The sequence below is a fragment of the Xiphophorus hellerii genome, chromosome 16 (assembly GCF_003331165.1).
Source record: "Xiphophorus hellerii strain 12219 chromosome 16, Xiphophorus_hellerii-4.1, whole genome shotgun sequence".
NCBI lineage: Eukaryota > Metazoa > Chordata > Actinopteri > Cyprinodontiformes > Poeciliidae > Xiphophorus > Xiphophorus hellerii.
In genome coordinates this window covers 574488-596358 of record NC_045687.1, presented here as the reverse complement: position 1 = coordinate 596358, position 21871 = coordinate 574488, and the positions used below count along the sequence as shown (strand labels likewise).

General features: G+C 41.5%; 1 protein-coding gene and 1 long non-coding RNA gene across 2 annotated transcripts in view; both read left to right on the top strand.

Annotated features, from left to right (window-relative positions):
* Positions 1–6: 6 nt before the first annotated feature.
* Positions 7–3979, top strand: LOC116736252 (uncharacterized). The gene is made up of 3 exons (XR_004342510.1): positions 7–2018; positions 3139–3322; positions 3402–3979. It is a non-coding gene; the product is annotated as an uncharacterized LOC116736252 (long non-coding RNA).
* A 3170-nt stretch (positions 3980–7149) lies between these two features.
* stx1b (syntaxin 1B) overlaps positions 7150–21871 on the top strand; it is a 48388-nt gene continuing 33666 nt past the window's right edge. The window contains exon 1 of the mRNA XM_032588626.1: positions 7150–7553. Within this exon, the coding sequence (XP_032444517.1) occupies positions 7524–7553 (30 nt within the window). The 5' untranslated portion in view covers positions 7150–7523. The remainder of the gene's footprint in view (positions 7554–21871) is intronic.

Genomic DNA, 21871 nt, shown 5'->3' with positions numbered 1-21871 from the left:
ACGTCGCTCGGTGCTACTGCTGCTCCGCATGTTTTCCGACGATGGCCGAAAAGAGCCGAGTAGAGGCGCAGCGACATTTTCCCGCCCACATGTGCTGCCTGGGCCGTGACGCCATTTTGGCTTTCAGAGAATAACAGCAGTAATTCCCAAATGTCAGACTTCCTGCCTGATTTTTACTAGAAAAACACCCGGGAAATGAGCTCCAGGGGCCACACAAAAACAACCACAGAGATTAACTACAGGTTCAGCTATAAACATCTAAATAATGTCACTTAAACTCAGATATTATAAAAACCTATCACAGATAGAGTGGAATATTTCAAGCCTCAATCTCTTGCCAGTTTGATAATTATGTCTTAAAGATAATGACCCAAAAAACCCTCTGAAAAATAGAATATATATTTCAAATGAACCATTATGCAGTTTAAATTATCTCTCATGAGTGGCTGGATTTGTTGAGCTCATGTCTCAAACCTGCTGATTCAGGTCCTTCAGTTGGTTGGGAAACTCCTGTTTCTTCAGGAAAACCCAAAGTTCTCTGTTTGCTTGTTTTCATGCTAAATTTAGCAACATTGGGCCTCAGCTTTGTTATTAACATGAGTTTTTAGTAAAGTGTGAGTTGTTAACTTCCTGATGGAAACAAACAAAATGTTCCTGTTTCCTCCATCATTTGATTTTCCATCTAAAAGTTTGGCCTCCTGCAGATTTACCAGAAAAAATGGTTCTGGTTCCAGTCGACCCGACCTCTGTTCGGACCCTCGGTTCTGAAATGGACTCAGAGATGACCTGATGTTTAATGTTGTTACATTTAACCTGGAAAACAGTTTAATCTAACATTTAAATTAAATAATTTGATTATTTATGCATTTACTTTATTTTCCCCTATTTTTAATAAGTAGCATACTGTTGCCTATTTATGCAGCTTTTTACTTACACATATTTACTTAGGAATACACAAATATGAAAATTTGGGCCATTGTTAATGTTGAATATTCATATTAAGGTTAATAACTAACCTTAATTGATAAATAAATTTGCCTCTAAGTCTTAATAATATTGACCCAGTTTTACGTATCAGAGTGATGCGATAAAAAATGGCCAACATCAGCCGGTACAGATCGAGCATCGCTGTTCTTATTTTACTACTTTATTTTTATACCTTTATGATTTTTTTCCCAAAACATTTATTACTTATTTACTTTACATCTAATTTTACGTTTTATTCTTTAATGTTTCTTTATGAATTAATAGTAATGGAACTAAATTTCTAGATGAGCTTTTTTAACGAGTCTGTTAATTTTTCTAACTTTTTTTTTTCAGCTTTTAATCTTTGAAAACACTTTTAGTTGCACCATGCTGCACAAAATGAGCCTTAAATGTTTATTCATTGGTTTATTGAATGGAGAAAATGCGTTTTTAAATTTTGTGGATAAATTTAAAAATGATTGATGATGCTTGTTCTGCCTGAGGCTGTTAAACTGGGCCTTGGTGGTAAACTGGGCCTTGGTGGTAAACTGGGCCTTGGTGGTAAACTGGGCCTTGGTGGTAAACTGGGCCTTGGTGGTAAACTGGGCCTGGACGGACCCAGAGGCGCCTGTTCTGCATGAGGCTCAGCAGAAGCAACCTGCGGGTGAAAGTGGCTCCATTAGGTGCTGATCAGATGTGCTGCAAACAACTGGATGTGGTTAAATTTGGGCGGACTTGCCCTTTAATCCAGCATTACATCACTGACTCCCTCCCCCTCCCCCAGCCTCCCCGCCCTCCCCCGTGGTGGAGCGCATGCCGCAGCGGAGCGACACTCCCCCTGAAAACAGCTGCACCTCTGCTCTGGGTTTTACGGTAGCTGGGATCACGGAGTTTGAGCAGGAGGGGGCGGAGCCTGCACGCTGCTAGTCTGCGGCTATTGTTGTTGTGAGACGGTGGAGGAAGCCGAGCCGAACCGAGCCGAGCCGAGCCGAGCCGAGCCGAGCGCGGCAGAACCGGGCTGCGTGCCTGCAGAACGCGGCTTTAGGGAAGTGGTTTCATCATTTCCTTCCATGTCTGCAGCTTCTGTGACTCCGCTTCATAAATCAGCAGTTTATGAGGCTGAAATAATCAGTTCAATGCCTGTTAAAATATATTTAGCCCCCGGACCTTCAGTTCCTGTTTATTTCCAAAACACTTTAGATTCAGGTTTCAAACATTCAATATAAACTGATTTAATCGGTGCAGTGAGTTTAATAAATCAAGTCGTCATGTTCGTGAATTCATTTGGTTCTTTGAATTAAAGTAGCCATGAATCGCATGTTTGATTTATTGTGGTTCTGTCCGACCCATCCAGGGTCCAGTTAGGTTCGGCCCTGCTTCCTTTGCTCCGGTGCGCCTCCAGCTCCGCTGAGGCCGGTACCGGTCCGGTACCGGTCCATTAAGGCCTGTCATGATGACACAATTTGATGGACGATAAATTGTTCCAGAAGTTATTGCGATAAACAATAATATTGTTGTTTTGAAACAATGTTTATGTAATATAATGCAAATGGCAATAAACTTTAAATTCCAATTAATATTTAACACTTTAAACATCCAAAATAAATAAAACACAAATAAGATGAATTATGAAGTTTCTGTAAACAAAACTGTCCTTTAAAAAAGGAACTAGTTGAGACCAAAGCAGCAGACTGAAAACTTTTCTCATCCAGTTTTTGGTAGAAAGAGAAAAAAGAATTATTGAGTTCATTTTCATTTATCATGCAATTAATGTATTTATTGCTTATTGTGACAGGCTCAGGTCCGTTCATCTGATTCAGCCTGAATCAGACTTTTTGGGCCAAACAATAAAGGGCAAAAGAAACAAAATACTAACATTTTTTACTTACTCAACAATAAAATATGTTGCAATACTTTAATTAAATTAGCAATTAGTTCATTTTTGTTGGAAATGAAGGTGTTAATTATTGTACCATTTTTAAAGATCTACACTGAAAATAAATACAATACTTTTTGTCAATTTTAACAATAAACCTAAACGTTGTTTTGTTTTAAAGAGAGATTATGAATTATTAATGAGGCGACGCATTAAAAACACTCGACCCGTCCAGTCTGGCTGCAGGTGAAACTGAGAAACGTTTCGTTTTCCTGCTTCTGGATGCAGGAATGTAGATGGAAACCTTGAAAAGACGGAACCGACCCACTGATGCGCCGGCATGGAAGAGCTTCAACCTGCAGATGGAAACATGAAGTACCTCCAACCAACGTTTTAACCAACCAAGGTTCAGACCCAACTCCGGATCACCGAACCGGGTTGGTTCTGCTGGATCGGCTGCAAAGAAATGGAACAACTCAGGTGATCTTTAGCTGAGCCACTGGCTCCTACAGTCTGCGTTCAGATTACCTGAACTAAATCTTTATCTTTGCTGAAACAGGAAATGAGCTTTGAGACTGAACAAAGAAACCAAAACTGAGCTGAAAACATCAATTAAAATCTAGATTTCAGGTGAAACATTAAACAGAATCACCTGGAAATCATTCAGTCTGAATTCCTGAGAGGTGATGGGAGCAGCATCATTCAACCTCATGTTACCATGGAGACGTGTTGCTACCAACATCCATGATGACCCAGAGAGGGAGTGTGTCTCAGATGAGAGCCAACTTCCTGCACACACACTTCCTGGTGCCCTTCAACCTCAGTCCAAGGAGAAATTAGAGCGGCTATTGTCTGAGCCTTGGCCAGCAGGGGGCATCACAGAACAGAGGAGGAAGAGCTCCGAACTTTGATTATTCTTCTATTAATGTCGTTTCTGTTTTGATTGTTGGAATACTTTTTAAAAATCTGCCACAATTTTATTTTCCATTTTATCAGGAAAGTTTTCTATGTTAAAATGCTTCAGAGGCTTTTTGAACAACATCCTTCATTGTGTAAATCTGCTGAGTCCATAAACACACACACACACAATAAACACACACTCACAATAAACACACACACTCACAATAAACACACACACTCACAATAAACACACACACTCACAATAAACACACACACTCACAATAAACACACACTCACAATAAACACACACACTCACAATAAACACACACACACAATAAACACACACACTCACAATAAACACACACACTCACAATAAACACACACACTCACAATAAACACACACTCACAATAAACACACACTCACAATAAACACACACACACAATAAACACACACACACAATAAACACACACACACAATAAACACACACTCACAATAAACACACACACTCACAATAAACACACACTCACAATAAACACACACACTCACAATAAACACACACACTCACAATAAACACACACTCACAATAAACACACACACACAATAAACACACACTCACAATAAACACACACTCACAATAAACACACACACACACAATAAACACACACTCACAATAAACACACACACTCACAATAAACACACACACTCACAATAAACACACACACACAATAAACACACACTCACAATAAACACACACACACACAATAAACACACACTCACAATAAACACACACACTCACAATAAACACACACACACAATAAACACACACACACAATAAACACACCGTTAACCTCAGTGCAGTAAGACGCTTTAGTTCCTGACAGAATCCAGTTTTGTATGGAGAGCAGAGAACATATTAACTCCAGGCCAGGTATAAAAAACATTCATTGTTCTCAAGGTCTTTTTTAAGTTTTATGTTCATAAAAGTGAAACTTACTATATACAGAAAATGTGTTTTTTGAAATAATAATTTTTTAGTTATGTGATGATGATGTACAAAGTTAATTCATTTTGTGAAAAGCATTATTTTAATTATTTAGTTTTAAAAGTGTTTGCATTTCCCCCTCAGTCTCTCCTGGGACAGCAGAAACCTGGAGTCCCTGCAGGGAAACTCTGGGTCAGCTGAGGTCAGCTGTGAGGTCAGCTGGGGTCAGCTGCCAGGTCAGCTGCCAGGTCAGCTGGGGTCAGCTGCCAGGTCGACTGCCAGGTCAGCTGGGGTCAGCTGTGAGGTCAGCTGTGAGGTCAGCTGGGGTCAGCTGCCAGGTTGAGTGCAGAGGAATCATTGGACAATGTGTAAAGAATAGCAGCTTCAGAACAGAGTTGATAGCAACTACATTACATTACATTTACTTGAGTAATTTTATTATGAAGTACTTTTATTCTTACTTGAGTAAAATTTCTGGATTTTCTTCCCACTGAATGAAAATCAAACATGTTTCAACCAGAAACTCTCCATCTCTCTACAACTACAGTTGTAGTTTCTGTTAAAGGTTCAAAAGTTTTTTACTGGAAGAAACTGATTTGGAAAAAAATTATTTAGCCTGATTTTGTTATTTGTTGGTTACTTATTTGAATTATTGTCATTTTCATCTTTAAAATACCAAAATTTCCACTTAACTTTAAATTTAAATCGATGTCATTTATAAATAGTAAATTATTGATTATTTCATCTGTCAGTACTTGAGGAAACTTTTACCAAATACTTTTTTACCCTTGGACTTTTTGGACGGCTACTTTTTACTTTTACTTGAGTACAAATATCAATCAATCAATCTTTATTTCAGACACAAAAGAGGTCCATATGCTGAAGTATTTGTACTGTTGAGAGGTAAGAACATTAATATTAATGTTTAAAAACGTTTGTTTTGGAAAACACAGCAGAAATAACCGCAGATTGATTTATCTTGGATTTAAGTGTAAAATTATGCTTTTATTATGAAATCATGTTGAAGCCTGAAAATCAGCTGCAAGGAAATAAAAACATGATAAGAAGATGTAAAGCTAAAAAACTGAAATTAAATCAAATTCTCTTATTTCTTCTGGAAAGTTTTTGAATGTTTGTCAAGTTTGTTAGTTTTGCACATTTTAATAACAGCAAGTATTAAACATGACAAAAACAAGTAATTATGAAACAAACAATAAACATTACATTTTGTCAAATGATCATATCAAAATCTTCCAGAATGATCAAATTTATTGATTATTATTTATCAGAGGCAGCGCTAAAGTCTCCATTTGTTTCGGATGTTTTTCAGTTTTCTGGAAGTTTGTTCCAGATTTATGGAGCATTGAAGCTGAAAGCTGCTTCTCCATGTTTGGTTCTGGTTCTGCAGAGTAGAACCAGAACCAGACCCAGACATTAAGCTTGAGGTCTGGAAGGTTGCTATGACAACAGCAGCAGATCTTTAATATATCCTGGAAATGTTCTTCAGCTGACAGAAGGCCGACTTTGTAACCGTCTTTATGTGTTTCTGAAGGTTCAGGTCAGAGGTCAGCCTGAAGCTGTGTGTGCTGACTCTAGATCTATAACTCTAGATCTGTAACTCTAGAGCTATAACTCTAGATCTATAACTCTAGATCTGTAACTCTAGATCTGTAACTCTAGATCTATAACTCTAGATCTATAACTCTAGATCTGTAACTCTAGAGCTATAACTCTAGATCTGTAACTCTAGATCTGTAACTCTAGATCTGTAACTCTAGATCTGTAACTCTAGATCTGTAACTCTAGATCATTCCTACTTAATAACTTCAGTTTCTGTTCAGCTGGAGAAAGTTTTGTCTCATCCACACATTGATCTGTTCTCAGCATCTGTTCAGTGATTGGATGGGGTCAAAGGTCACCTGGTGACGTCATGATGAGTTGAGTATCATTATTCTAACTAATCGATTATCTGAGTTTGCATTAAAACCTGATCAGGTGTTCCTAATAAACTGGACCGGACTCAGAACAGGGGATCCCAGTTGTAGTTAGTGCGCATGTGTGTCCCCCCCCCCCACACACTCTTAACCCGCCCCTTCCACGCACGCGCACATGCGCACGCACACATGCCTATATAAGGCAGCAGAGTGAACAGATTGTCCTCCCTCTGATGCTGATCCTCTCTCACCTGAAAGCAAACAGTCTGCTGCGGTGGGGGGGGCAGACATCAGGGAGGGGGGGCGGAGGGGGAGGGGGAGGCAGGAAGAGATGGAGGATGAAGGGAGGGAGCGCATGCGCGCTGCTCTCCATCCGCTCCGCATCTCCCCCTCCCTCCCCTTCTCCTTTTCTGCAGCATCAGTACCACCCCCCCCTCCCATCAGCCCCCCCCCCCCCCCCCCCTCCCATCAGCCCCCCTCCCCTCCCCCCTCCCCCTCTCTCTCGCTCCGTTTTCCTGCCGGGCTGCTGCTGCTTTGCGCGCTGCGGGGCCACACTGCGACCGCACCGAGGAGGAAGAGGAGAAAGGCGCGGAGTGAAAGGGGGGAGAGATCCACTGAGGAAGAGGCAGACCGAGCTGAGGAGGAGGGCTGATTCACGCACCGTCACCGCACGGATAAAAACCCCTCCGAAGCAGCAGCAGCAGAAGGCGGAGACGCGTCACACCGCGCTCTTCCTCCCTCCATCTCTGCTCCGTGAAGAAGAGGAGGACGCCCGGAGGGACCCGCTGGGATCCGGTGTTGGACAGTCCCCCTCCCGCACGGACCAGGGCCGATTCCCCGCACTCTAGCAGCCAGCTCGGCGCCATGAAGGACCGCACGGCGGAACTGCGAAGCGTAAGCTGCTTTTCCTCTCCCATCCTCCCGCTGGCCTCCATCTTCCTCCCCTCCCCTCCTCTTCCTCCTCCCGGGCCGCCGCAGCATCTCGGCCTGCCTGAGCGCGGCGGCCGGAGGATGCGGGGAGGGAGAGCCGCTGGACCCGCGCTGCTGCGGGTTCCCGGCGGCTCTGCGGAGGTTCGGGTTCGGGTCGGGCTGCGGCCCGGAGCCTTTCATGCTGTGAATACAGAGTGTGCTGCAGCCCGTAATGGAGTCTGTGCGGTGTGAGCGGATGATGCGTGGCTGCAGTTTGGACTCTTTTTATTCTGATTATTTGCGGGATTTCCGCCTCTGACGGCGGATTTGAGCGGCTAGACGCAGAGGCCCAGCGCCGCCGCGCCGCTCGGGTTTTAGAGCTGCATGCATCACGGGAACGCGGCTTGAAACGCACCCATCCGAGCTAATTCTAATTCGGGCCGTGCGTGTGAGGAGGAGGGATGGAGGAGGAGATCTGACCGAGGGAGGAAAAAATGCAGATTTTCTGTTTTCTACACCGAAGGAGGCCGCATCCGGCAGCCCGCCGCCTCCCTGATGGAGAGCCGCGGGAATGTGGAGGAGGCGGGATGGATGGATGGACGAACAGTTGGATGGATGGATGGATGGATGGATGCGGCTCTCCTCGTGCTCCTGCTCGGGTGAAGGTGGGAGGGGGCGATGGGGAGGCCTTCGTTGTAGGAAAGCCTCACCCATTTTATGACTGTGCGCCTCTGCGCCGGGTGAGAGCGGCGCTTTGACGCGCGGGCGGCGCGGCGCGATGCGGCGTTTCTGGATCGCCTGGAGCGAACAGCTGATGCTGGCGGTTTGGGCGGATTGATGGGGGGGCGGGGGTATTTGGGGAGGTGGGAGGGTATCACGTCAAGCAGTCATTCTGCTGCAGCTCCACGCAGGTCCCTCCTCCCCCCGTGGGTTCATCCAGGTTGAGATGATCTGAGTTCAGCAGTAATTCCTATTCTTTTTGCATTTCTTCTTCATCTCCTGTCCCTCCGTCAGGGTGGGGGGATGAGGTTAGGGCGAGGGGGATCAATAACCTCTGATCGGTAAATCAGCAGCTGGATGTGGAGCCGAGGCCTCAGCAGAGTTTACCGCACTGCCGTCCCTCAGCAGCTTCTCTCATCTTTCATTTCATTTCTTCTCCTCCTCCAGTAATCATCTACCAAGACTTGCTTCTTTTTCTGAGCTCTAAATTAAAAGATTATTTAATCTTAATTATTTAGGAAATTTTCTCTGTGGATTCCTCATCATTCCACTGATTGGCTTTGACTTGAAATATTTTATCTGGATATAAAAAACCTGATTGGATTTCCAAACCTAACCTGGAAAAGTTGAACCAGGTTCTGGAAATCTTCAGGTTGCTGTTGAACAGACCGGAGTAGAAAGATCCTCCTCCTCATCACAGCCTGACATGAGAGGGAATAAAAATCTGGCTGTTCGGTCCGTCACGACAGACTTTCCTGAACAATAAACTGCAATAACTGCGATAAACATTATTGTTGTTTTGAGACCATTTTCAAGTAATAAAAATAGCAAAAACAAAAATGCAAGTATGTCCTGGCAAAAACCAACAAAACTTTGATTCAGTAAAGAACTTGCAGACACACAGGAACATTTTCTGGAGGATTTGGGAAAACAATCAGGTCAAGGGTCAAAAGACATTAAGCTTGAAAAATAAGTCTAATCTATGGTTTCCAAATGTATTAGCAGAGAATCAAGCGGCAGGAACTGAAAGGAGACGTGAAATAATGTGGTGATTTGTTCACTTTGGGGAATGTGTGTCGGGTAGAGTCCTAGAAAAGGGACAGAGATCAGGAGGATTTCGCTACGATTGGGCCAAGATTTCCTCACAACTCAGTCATGCTGACTTAAGCTGCAGTATTGCAATCAAACTTTGCTGCTCAACCAAAGTCTGCAGCTTGTAGCGTCTTTTCCTGCAACGTCTCCACGCAGCATGAAGAGACGGACAGAACGTCTCAAAACTGGAACTGGAAAACATTTGAAACATCCAACATGAAACACGACATTCAGCAACAAAATGCAAAAAACCAACCAAAACCATAAATAAAATAGATTATAAACTCTTTAAGTCAAAAAGTGACGATCAGCGTGGAAATGACGGAGCTCATTTTAATTGATCAGGCCATGAACTGATTGATTATTATGATGATTAGTTTAGCTTTACTTGGTGTTCTGTTCCCAGGATTCAACTGACAGTTATTTTAGTCATCAATTACTTTATTGATTATTATCCATCATTAGATCTACTAATTATGACAATTAATCAATTGCCAGAACAAGAGATTATTCTGTTGATTATTCCAACGATTAATTAATAAATTAACAGATTTCCATCTGCAACTAAACTATCCTCCTAGCATCCACATCTGGAAAGCTTGGGCCTCCACTGAACATCGGAACAGTGGAGAGATTATTTGGGATTATTTTATGGATTAACTGATTGATAACTGGACAGAAAAAGGAGCTTAATACAGAATTTTTTTGGAGAGTCTGAATCAAGTACAAAACTGCTTTAAGTTAGTTATTCCTACAGCAAATAAAATTCTTTCTTAATCGGCCAGTTAACGATTAAACAATTATTAAATTAGTTGATTATTTTATAATCGATTAATCGTTTCAGCTCATTTTAAAATTTTAAACACTGAACTTTTTTTAGCGGATTAAAGTAAAGAGCTGGTCATCACTTCTGGTGCCTGGCAGAGAAACTCCATTTACTGACGTTTTTCCTCCCGTCCAGCAAAACCCAACAGTGAATCAGATTCTCCGACTCATCCTAGTTTTCCTGATTTTATTCCGTCTTCGTTAGGTTTCTCCCTCATATTCAGGTTTTTCTTATCCCATCATTTCTCTGCAATCACTCACTTTTATTCCTTCATACATATTCCCCTCTCTGCTATTCCATTTATTCTCTCATTTTTGTCTTCCTCACTTTTTGTCTTCGAACTTACTCTTTCCTTTTCTTTCCTTTTTCACCATTTCACACCCAGTCATTCCTCTTCGTGAAGTAAATTTGTGTTTTTAATTTCTATGCACTGCCTTTGTGAAGCATTTTGTTGCACTTTTCACAGATAAAATCACAAATGTTAAATGGACTGAATATATCTAGAGCTTTCCAGTCATATGGACAGTTTAAAGCTCTTTACTATAGAGCCACATTCATTCATCCAGATATGTTCAGTACACAACTCTGTGTTAGCTTCTTTGCCCAGAGGCAGATATATAGCAGGAGGAAGCTGGAATTAAACCCACAACTTTCCCATAGGGCCACTAAATTTACAGAAGCAAGGCTAAAAATGGAAAATAAAACCAAAAGTCTGGCTTTAGAACATGTTAGACATAATTAAATATTGATAAAATAATTCAAATGTCACTTTAATTAATGTTGATTAACTGGTCGCTATGTCTGACAGTGTCATGCTAAGTTGAAGGGTTTTGTAAATGATGTAATTATGGGATTGCTAGGGCAAATGTAAGCACTACAACATGCATTAGAGGTTTGTAAAATAGAGACGTTTCCTTGATTGCTATATCAAACATCGCTTCTTAAAACATCAATACTCGTCTTATTAATAATTGATTTGCTGGTTCTGCTGGTTGCTGCAGCCGCATGTCGACAGTATTTTAAAGAGCTGGAAACAATATCTGTGCACATGGAGCGACAGACGGATCGTTTGTGTTTGTTTGCAGCAGAGTGTGTGATCACATATCCTGTTTCATTTTCATTGACTAAAACGGGGGAGTTGGGACGGGGTTGGGCGGTCTGTGCTGGGACATAACTCACTGGTGATGGATGGATGCTGACTTTATTATTATTTCTAAAGACATTTCCTGACATAAACTGAGTTTTCACACTGAAATATCACAAGTTTTCTGGTGGTCCCACAACGTGACAAGACCCCACAAATTAGCTGTGTGTGTGCTGGGCCCTGAACCACACATAAACAAGTACAAAGGTGTAAGTTTAATACAACTGATGTGTGCTGTTGTTTCCATAGTATAGTAAATAGATATTTCATAAAGTTTCAGTTCAGTTTCATGTCCAATCCATACAAGTACCATCAAGCATGATGAAGCAGTCAGTCCAAATTAAACAATTAAATTAATAATTCCTTAAAATTTAAGCTTTCATTTTCAATTCCCCTTTATTTTATAATTAAATTAAACTAATCAGTTCATCCAATTTTAATCATTTTTGGTCAAATTAGGTACAATGCAAATGGATGCTATTTTAAGGTATTTCTAATATTGTATAAAAATGTAGGTGGTTAAATCAAAACATGCACAATATTCACATTTTTCCCCAATTAATCAATCAGAATAATTGATTCTTAAAATAATCAGTTGCAGTGCAAAATCCAATAAAATGAACTATTCTAGCTCTTTGCACTATTCTTAAATGATTCAGTTTATCTATATACAATCCAATTCAATCCATTCATAGCTCAAATTATTTCAGAAATTTCTAGTTTAGTTTAAAACACTCTAATTAAAACATGAAAAACCAACTTATATAATATTTGTACTTAATCATTTACTATTGTGCAGTTCTATTATATTCTGTTTCCATAATAACAATTTAAAAAATGTTATCATCTCAGTTTGTTTCATGGAGCTTATTAAAAAGGGATAATATTTCTATAATTTTAATTATTTAAAGTTCAATTAATCACAGTGCAGATTTTAAACATCTGAAAGCTGAATTAGAGTTTGAACGATTATATATCAGGAGAGCTAGCGAGTGATCGGACCGGTCCTGATCCCTGCTGGGTTCAGGCGGTAGCAAAGCAGCCTGAGGCGATGAGAGCAGCACCGTTTAATGACGACGATTAAAACCTAAAGCTGGAGAATATCTGAGGTGACATGAGGCATCCTGACAACATGAGGAAACAAACGGCTGAAAATGTGATCACACCCTGTCAGCATGTTTTCAACCCAGAACGTGTTTTTCTCTAGTTTCTGGTTTTTACTTCCTCTATCTTGTAAAGACACATTTACATCAAAATGCAGTGGATCCAATGAATACGCTCAACAAAAAGGCCTCTGCAGAATTTCCCTGACGTAGTTGGACGACTCAGAAGTAAAGCTGATGGTTTTGAATACAATTGCATTTAGACCCGTCCGACAGGATGAACCATAGCATGAAGGCAACAATCCAGCCTGCACTAAGTCAAAATCCCAGCAAATCATTTAGTATGATTCAAATTTCTCCATTTATTGATTCACTCATCAAATACAATCAACTGATGTTGACAATTGTGCCAAATATTGGGTATTTGATCAAAAATAGATTCTTGCTGATGAATTACAAAGCCCTTAAGAAATTAGATCAATACATTTTGATAAATATATAGAATTACTCATTAATTGCATAAATTTTAAATCTAATAAAATAAAATAAAAAATACATTCAAAGTTTCTGGCCAGAACATTTGTCTTCATGTGTTTCTGGTACGCCTGTAAAACTGGCGCACAAGCAACTTCCGCTAACGGTGATGAACGACGAAGCTGCTTCTCTCTGGTCCCACTGGGGTTCATTTCTGCTTTTAAACAATCTGACTGGATGGTGGAAAAGACTCAGGTGTTCAAGTTGTGCTAAAAGGAGTTAGCCTATCAGTGAAGCTTTGCTGGCCTAAAATAGCATCTTAATGCTAAAAATGTAGCAGCTATCACTAATGTGAGCGTCCATAGTCCACATTTCTAAAGAATCTCCTTGAATGATCAGGACTTTCTGAAACTCTGGAACGATGAATGGACAGAATAAAAGTTTGCTCCAATCTGATGGTTGAAGAACCTGAAGAACAGAATAAAAACTATAAATATCTTTGTTTTTTAGCTCCAATGTTTATTTATTCAATAATTCAGCAGCAGAAATGCGTCTGAATTGAAAGTGTTGCTCATTTTGTCTATGATTTTGAATAAAATTATTGACAATTAATTACAGATCCTGCAATTAACTCCATTAAAAATGTTAAATGAGTGCCACCACTAATAAAAATGCTTCCTCCTGCTTTATGGAGACAAATGGACTTCCTGGTTCAGACGATGGAAACTAAACAAAGCCGTGTGTGCTCAGTCCTGGATAAGTGGTCTGGTTTGTTCTGCCCTTCTGGCGGCTCTGGGCGGGTGGGGCTGGGTTCGTCTGACTTTATTTACTTAGAGAACACACACACACTCACACACACACCTGCTGTGGTAAGGCATGCAAGGACACTTTGATTGCTCCGATCAGACTTTCAAATTGAGCTGCTGCACTTCCTGTTGTATGAAGCTTTCAAAATAAAGCTGTAGAGACTCTACCTGCTGATCTGCTTATTTGTACATTTTAAGGTCCTTGAAGGACAAATTAAATATTCAAAACCAAGTTAAAAACAGTTCAGTTTGTACTTTACATTTTTGACCATTCATCATGTTTTATGGAAGATATTAAACAAATCAGACGTCCATTCATTGCTCACTAGTTTCTTCTGATGATCATGACTCAGCGTGTGTGTTGGAGTTGGTTTGATGTCTGGAAGTTGCTTTAAAACAGTCATGAAGAGGCCGACTGGGCTCAGACCCAACGGGCCGCAGTCAAACCGGCCCAATGTTTGTTTATGTTTTTAGTCTCATCTCAGCTGCAGAACACAGAGATGCATCATTAACATTTCACTCAGTTTCTGCAGATAAAACAGCTGCAGCTTTAGTCCAAGCTGTGAAGCCATCAAGTCTACAGCCGAAAGGCGACGACGGGCGAAACGTCTTCAAACCACCAGAGAAAAAGTCCAGTCAAACTGACCAGAGGACCGAATCTACACCAGAGTAACTGCTGGTCACCGTGGCGGAGCTTGGTTGATTAGAAGAGTTTATTGCAGTTTCTGAGATGAAAACTAAGTAAAAACTTACATTTTTGTATACAAAAAAGAAACAAATGATGAAATAAGACTGTCAGATTTAATTTTAGTCATGTGGAAGTAAAGCAATTTAAACAACAACCACAAGCTATGTTGTCAGGCTAATTTTGAGAGAACTTTTAAAATATCACTGGTTTGGAATGAGGATAAGCAGAGTGTGATTTCGTCAGATGCTGATGCTACGCAGGTTGCACATTAGCATGAACCACAAATCTCAGAAAGAAATCCTCCCTTCCAACTGGAACTACAAGCATCACTTCAGCCAAAGTTTTGAAATCAGGGAACATTTCTCAGATTGAAGCAGTGAGTAGCAGGGAAGAGTCTCTGAGAGGATGCACTCCCTCTGCCAGATGCTCCAAAGCCTCCAACGCCTCATCAGCTCCCGCCTAACAAGATGCTTTTAGTTCAGTCTGCAGGTCAGAGACGATGTTCAGATGTCTTCTGTTGAAATGTTGAATTTTCCCATCACCGTTTAAAGAAAAATGGAAAATATTCAGTTAACATAACTGCCGCTGTGGACTGAAATTTTCTGAGTTTGGTGCCTCTGATAAGGCACAGACCCACCAGTGGATGGAAACACATTTGCTGCATCAGTAAATGTGTTTCCATCACTTCTTTAGAGCATTAGCTCTCTTAGCCAAAAGCCACCTCAAGTTAAAACATTTTTGCAAAATTGAGGAAGTTATTTTGAGTTTTGCCATTTCCAACGTTTTCCAATGCGACACCTCAAAATGTACAAAATAAACAGTTGACGGAAACATGACTAGTGGGGTTTAATCTATAAAGCTTGTCATATTGATGACTTCATTTTTCAAAACTATTTAGATTTTCTTTTCTTCATAAGGCTTTTTTTAGTCTGTGTGCTTCGAAATGCTGATCACTTATCAATATGTGAAATGATTTTCCCTGCGGCAACAAAAGACCAGAAAAACAACTGATCTGTACGAAGGCTTATTGGACTAAATCTAGACTAAACCTAAAATGACAAGAGGATTGACTAAAACTAAGTTAAAGTCTGCGGTGAAAATGAACTGCAGACTCGCCAATATTCCAATGCGGTAACTGTGACGTGTTGAGCTGCAGTAAAATCTGCAGGATTTGAACCCTGTTGATGTTCCTGCCTCAGTGGTCAAACAGCAGCCACATCAAGGACGAACTCAGCGTTTCTGCAGGCGCACAGAGGTCACTTTCACCGCTCCGCGTGCAGGAATCAGGGAGCAGGACTGGAAGCTGATCAGAAGGATGCAGAGCGACACGTCAAGGTCGCTGCACAAACGTTCAGGCTGTCAAAGAAAAGCTGGAGGAGGAGACAGGTTGGGAAAATGCAGCAGGAACTTCACCCCATGGATGGGTTGAAGGAGAACCGTCATGTTCACTTAGCAGGTCTTCAGGTCCAATTCCAAATGTATTTTTTGTGAACAGCTTCTGACCCCAAAGAAGCGCAGAAGAAGAACATAGCCATCCCCCCTCTGTTTACGGCAGTAAAGATGGCCGCCGCAGCACTCTGGATAGATCTTAAGGTTGTTGAGAGCGACAGCATGGCCACCAAGCTGATAAGAAGCTAACGGCAGCGCCCTTTAGTGGAGCACTGACTGCAGCTTCTGACCCGGTTCTGTTTGGATGTGGAGTCGGACCAGGAGTGGTGGGGTTGGGTTGCGATGCCTTCACTGACTCAGACTGATTTCAGGTCATTATTATCATTTTCAGACATTTTTTTACGTCCAGATTTACCATCTGTCTTCTTCTGATGCAGAATCATGATGCATGTCTCACATGAACAAAGTAAAAGTTGGATGAAATGCGCTATGAACGCTCAGGCTGCAGACGCTTAGCAAACTATTGGATATGATTTTGTTCCATTTGTCAGTGTGTGGGTTCTTTCTGGGTACTCCAGTTAGGAAACTGGTTGGTTTTTGGTCTCCCTCATTTCCCTTTGGTGCGTCTGCATGGTTGTTCGTCTTGTGTCTCTGTTTCCTAGTGAGATTCATTTTATGTGGTGCGCTTGTGCGTCTGCTCAGAAGTTTCAGTTTCATCTTCATCATTTTCTGCTTCGTGAAGGAGACAGTAAAGAACAGCAGCGTTACCGAAACCATCTGAAGCTTTGTTGGAAAGATGAGAACATTTCTTCTTCAACATGACAGAAGGGTTAGAGGTTGTTCTTGTGTTCATAATCCATCATGGCTGCACCCAATGATCCCGAGTAATTTCATTGAAAATGTCATCTCTCAGGATTCTTTTTCGTATTTTATTATTCCCACTTTTTTAAAATTTACCTGCAGAGTAATAAAAGATCTTGTCTGATGGTTTTTGGATTTTTTGACAACATTTAAAGTTTCTCCTGAAATTTCCTGAGCTGCTTTTAACAGCTTTAAATCCCAGAAATCTTCAGATGCAAGGAGCAAAAACGCTGAATAATAAATGTAAAAATATAAAAATCGCCTCATGAATAATGATTGATGAAATATTGAAAAATATGTAAATAATTTTTGATCCAAAGCAGAAAAATTAAGCTATAAAATAGTTTTATTCTCTCTGTCGGCGTCTCATGTAGGTTTTTTTTTCACAATCTGCACAAATACTGGATTCAAAATCTTTTAAGTGCTGAAATTGCAAATTCTGACTTTCATTTTTCTTTTGCATTGAAATATTGTTGCTAGGATTGATTTCCCCGCCTCCTGCCTGGCAGGTTGTTTCTTTCAAACAAAGATCTGGAAGTTTGGAGATCATGTCGGATTTTTCCGTTTTCAGGACATTTTGTCCTCATTTTTAAAAAGCGGAGCCGGAAAACCCTCTTCCTCTCTGAAAACGAGTGAAGATGCTCTGACTTTCCTCCATGCATCTGCTGACTGAAGGCGATCTGGAGCGTGGAAGCTGATTGGTCCGTCAGACGGTCATGTGACTCATGGCTGCCTTTGCTCAATGGCCTCTGTTGTCCCTGGCCTCCTTTATGTGTGTGTTGTGTGTGTGTGCCGTCATGCATAATAGATGCACCCCTCCCCCCTCAGCAGCGCGGCGAGCCTCTTCTTCTCACCCTCCTCTTCCTCATCCTTTAAAGCTCGCTGGTTTGTTCTCTCAGCCAATCAGAGAGCAGCTCGTTATCGTAGGTTACCGTCAGGTTTTGGTTTCTGGCTTCACGCAGAGAGACGGTGATGTCATAGTGATGTCACGGTGATGTCACAGAAGATGTGATCGTTTTACAGCTCCAGTAGTCTTTCAGTGACGGTCAGACTGATGAAGAGTTTTGATGCCGTCAGCAGTCCGATAAATGAAGCTGCCAAAACCTAATTATGGTTCTGGTTTGTTACACAGAACTGCAGCATCAGCACCTTTTAGGGTTCAGTTATTATCCAGGTGATGCTGAAGCAGGACTGCTCTGATTGGTCAAGCTGCAGTGGCTTCGCACAAAATTCTGAGTATTTTTGACCAAAAATGTAGATTTTCCCATTTTCAGTTCGTGTGGTTTGGAAGGAAAATGAACTCATGTTTCAGCTTCCCGTTTGTGTTTTGAAGAGAAATTCATAAAAATATCCGCACAGTTCTGATGCCGACGTTGGTTGGACCTACGTCTCTCTTCACCGTATGAAGTCTCATCATCGTTTTAAATGTAACTATTTATCCCAAAAGGAAACTACATGCCATAACTCAAACTATCCAAAGACCTTCAATGGGTCACAGGATGGTGATGCTGCGGGCCGGAAGTATCATCTCCAGTAGCAGTCAGTCTTATCTGAAGAGGCCTCTGACTGAAGACTGTTGCTGTGTGATGCTAACATGCTAACAGCTCAATACCCAGGAATCAGAGACAAAATTCCACATCCCGATGACATCATCAGTTGCTAATCCTTTACTTTGGCTGCTCCTCTTTAAATCCTCTGTATCGTTAGAGATGTTGGAGTAGGGGATAACATCCTCCTCCTCTCTGTGCACCATGAAGCCTCCGTTTCAACTCCTCTGGCATTAGGGGTCAAAGTTCAGGGATTATTTGAGCTTTTGAGATACTAATCAGCTGTTTCCAGTTGTAAAAACTACACCTTGTTTCCATGGCTACACATTATAATAACCTGTGTATTTAGCACCGCTATTAAATGTTTAAGCTTTTCTAAAGAGAATATCATATTAGCTTGGTTGTGTTGATGCGTTGTGACGAGCTTCGCCATCGAGGTCATTCTCCGCCGCAACACGCGAACGTCCCCGTTCGCTGGCGTTCAGGTTTCTCACCGCGTGGCTCAGCGTTTGTTGCTGCGCAGCGAGAAGGAAAGAGGAGACGAGCTGCAACGCAGGCGGAGAAGTCAGATACTTGTGATCGGCAACAAGAGACGCTGATCGATCACCGATCGTACGCTTTTTCACGGAAATCGGCCGATTATGATCGGTGGCCGATCGATCGGAACACCTCTATTAAATATTATTAGCGTCTCGAGGAAACATCCATGTGGAACTCCAAACCTAAATTTGTCTATATTCAAAAATTCTCTGTAATTCATCGCTGTTTGAATTCCCATTTCTTCCTCTGACCCCACACTGTGCCCCAGAGAGGAGGATTCTGGGTAATAGTTTCAGTCCAAGGGGCTTTAATTTAAACAGAAATGTGTTCAATTAGAAGAAAACTGAAAAAAGTCTAAAATCTGTGTCACATGTGAGACAAAAATGAGGTTTGGGTCGTTTTCAGCTGCAGCCTGAACGGTAACATGCTAATGCTAACGGCATGGCTCTCTGGGGAACAGGAAGTGGAATCAGGACGCTTTAGAAACAGGAAATGGATTGTCGTAGAGAACTTCCTGCAGAAGGAACCATTAACATGTTGGAAAAGGTTTAAATAATTAACATTTAAACACATTAATGTTAATTAACTTCACAGCAGTCAGCAACATTGAACGGTTCATGAAATTAATTTGTGATAAATGATGATGATGATGATGGTGGACATGAAACCACCTCAACATCATCATCATCGTTTCACCCAGAGACGGCAGGAAGGAGGGAATGAATGAGCAAACAGAAAGCAGGTGACCCAGTCAGGGTGTGCAGGTGAATGAATCAAACAGCCTCAGCTTCACCTTCACGCTGACAGGAAGTGAGTCACCAACCTTCATCATCTGAGCTGCCTCATCCTCCCACCTGTGAGTGAACCCTGCTGAGGTCACATCAGGTCAGTTCAGGACAAACATTTCTTCCTCCAGACGAATGTTTGAAATGTTTCTGTTGCATTTCATTTATTTTAATATGCAAACTTCTTTATGTCTGAGGAAGTGATTATGTCACAACTTTTCCCTCAGAATTAAATCCATTCAAACAGAAAAAAATAAACAAAGGAAACCAAATAAATGTAACTAAAAATGAAGTAAATTGTAATAAATAATTATTGTAAAAATAAACATTGAATAAAGTAGAAAATAGACAAAAATATATAAAATATAATAGATTCATATTTACTTTCTTGGTGATTCTCATCAGTTTTAAATTTTTTTCAGTCTTCGCTCTGTTAGACTGGTGATGGTTAGAGGCATAAAAGCAGTTACTAAAATAAATGGTAGTCGATATAAAGTCCTCAGACAGACAGAAGGACAAGAATGTGTGTGTGTGTGTGTGTGTGTGTGTGTGTGTGTACAAAGAGTCTTAATTATCCAATTAGAGCCTCACCTAATTAATTTTCTGCTAGGAAGCCACTTTGTTGAAGTTTTCTGTTGCTTTCTGAGCTTTGGTGGCTTGTTAAGGAGGCGGTTAACGATGCAGCATCTGTGAATAAATCCCAGGTGTAGCGTTGATGCTCAGGTGAGCTGTAACACCTGATGTGTCAGGTATTGATCCTGCTTCAGCTGTGCAGCTGCTGGAATCTAGCAGATGCTTTTAGAAAGAAGAAATCCTTTTTGTTGAAAGATTTAGTGACATATTTAGAGAAGAAAATCCCAATAAGACAGTTGGGCTGATGGGCTAAAACTGTAAAATATTCAGTGTTATCAGTAATCGGCTCCGTTAGTCTAAAATCCTTCAGGATGCTCTCTAAACTTCCTCGTTAGTAATACGGTGTTTCAGGTCTGGCATCAACCTCTGTGGGGTCGTCTTATCGGACTTCACCTGAGTCTGAGCCGGGCCGGACCGCAGAAACCCTCCATCCTCTGGCTTATCGCGCAATAGCCTGGTTCTGGTCGGGAATGTTTCTGAAGCGTTCTGCTGCAGTCGGTTCAGTTGGATCTTTTACAACATTACATGGTGTTGAGTGAATCTGGGAAACCATTTCTTTAAATCCTGAAACCATAAAGTTTCAGCACCAGAACAGGAAGGAGTGCCTTATTTTTCCCCAAAATGAGCCGTTCAGTGCAGGATGGACCGGGTCACAGCACCAATACCTGGTTCTGCTGGAACCTACTTGATCTTTCATGTCCAGTTTCTTCCTCCGATCGTAGGTTTGTCTCCCACTGCTAGAGGACTTCCTGTTTTCCGTCCAATCAGAGCCCAGAGTGCAGGTAGACACGCCCACTCCTTACATTTAAACTTTGAAGGGTTTTGTAAATTTGTTTGGTCGACTGAACGTTGGGACATTTGTTGCTTCTGGTTCTGGATGATTTGCAGCTGGAAGGTTTCTGCTTGCCTTGATATTGAGCTGTTAGCATGTTAGCATGTTAGCATGTCCTGATGGTCATGAGACTGTCACACAGCAAGGCTTCAGTCAGAGGACTCTTCAGGTTCACTGCAAGACTGACTGCTACTGGAGCATCACCATCCACAACGACTCTGAAGATTCTTGGATGAGTTAATTTTGCTTTGGGATAAATACAATTTTTAGGAATTTGAATTTCTGCAGATTCTATTAAATCAGGAGACAGGAAGCTGGACTCTCACTTCCTGTGGGCCGCCGTCCGCTTGGCTAAAAGGTCATTACTGATTATCCAGAGGGTCTCGGATCCGTCCTTTATGTGTTCACAGAGTCAGGACATAACAGCAACTCTTCATTCAGAGGAAGACTTTTCTTCCTCTTCGTGGTTTCAGGTCTGAGTCTCTAAGTGACCAGAGGACGAGCCGAGCGTCTCCGTCCTCCTCGCTGACGCTCCGCTCCGTCTCAACTCTCAGGCTGAACCTCCGGCCCGGTCACAGCTTCAATAATTCAGCAGAAACAATCAGAACCAGGTTTCTGCGGTTCTGCTCTAAACCACCAGACATGCTGCCTTCAGGAGCGTCAGGAAATCCCAGCCCCGTCTGAACAGCCGTCAGCCCCGGGTTGATTCCAGGACTGATGGAGAAGATTCTGTTTTCCAGGACAGACTTTATTAATATCCTCCATGACGTCCGATTTAAGCAGCAAATATTAAACACCATCAGATCAGTCAGAAGGAGTTTGAAATCTTTTTTCTGTTCAACAAACAAAAAACTGAAGAAATA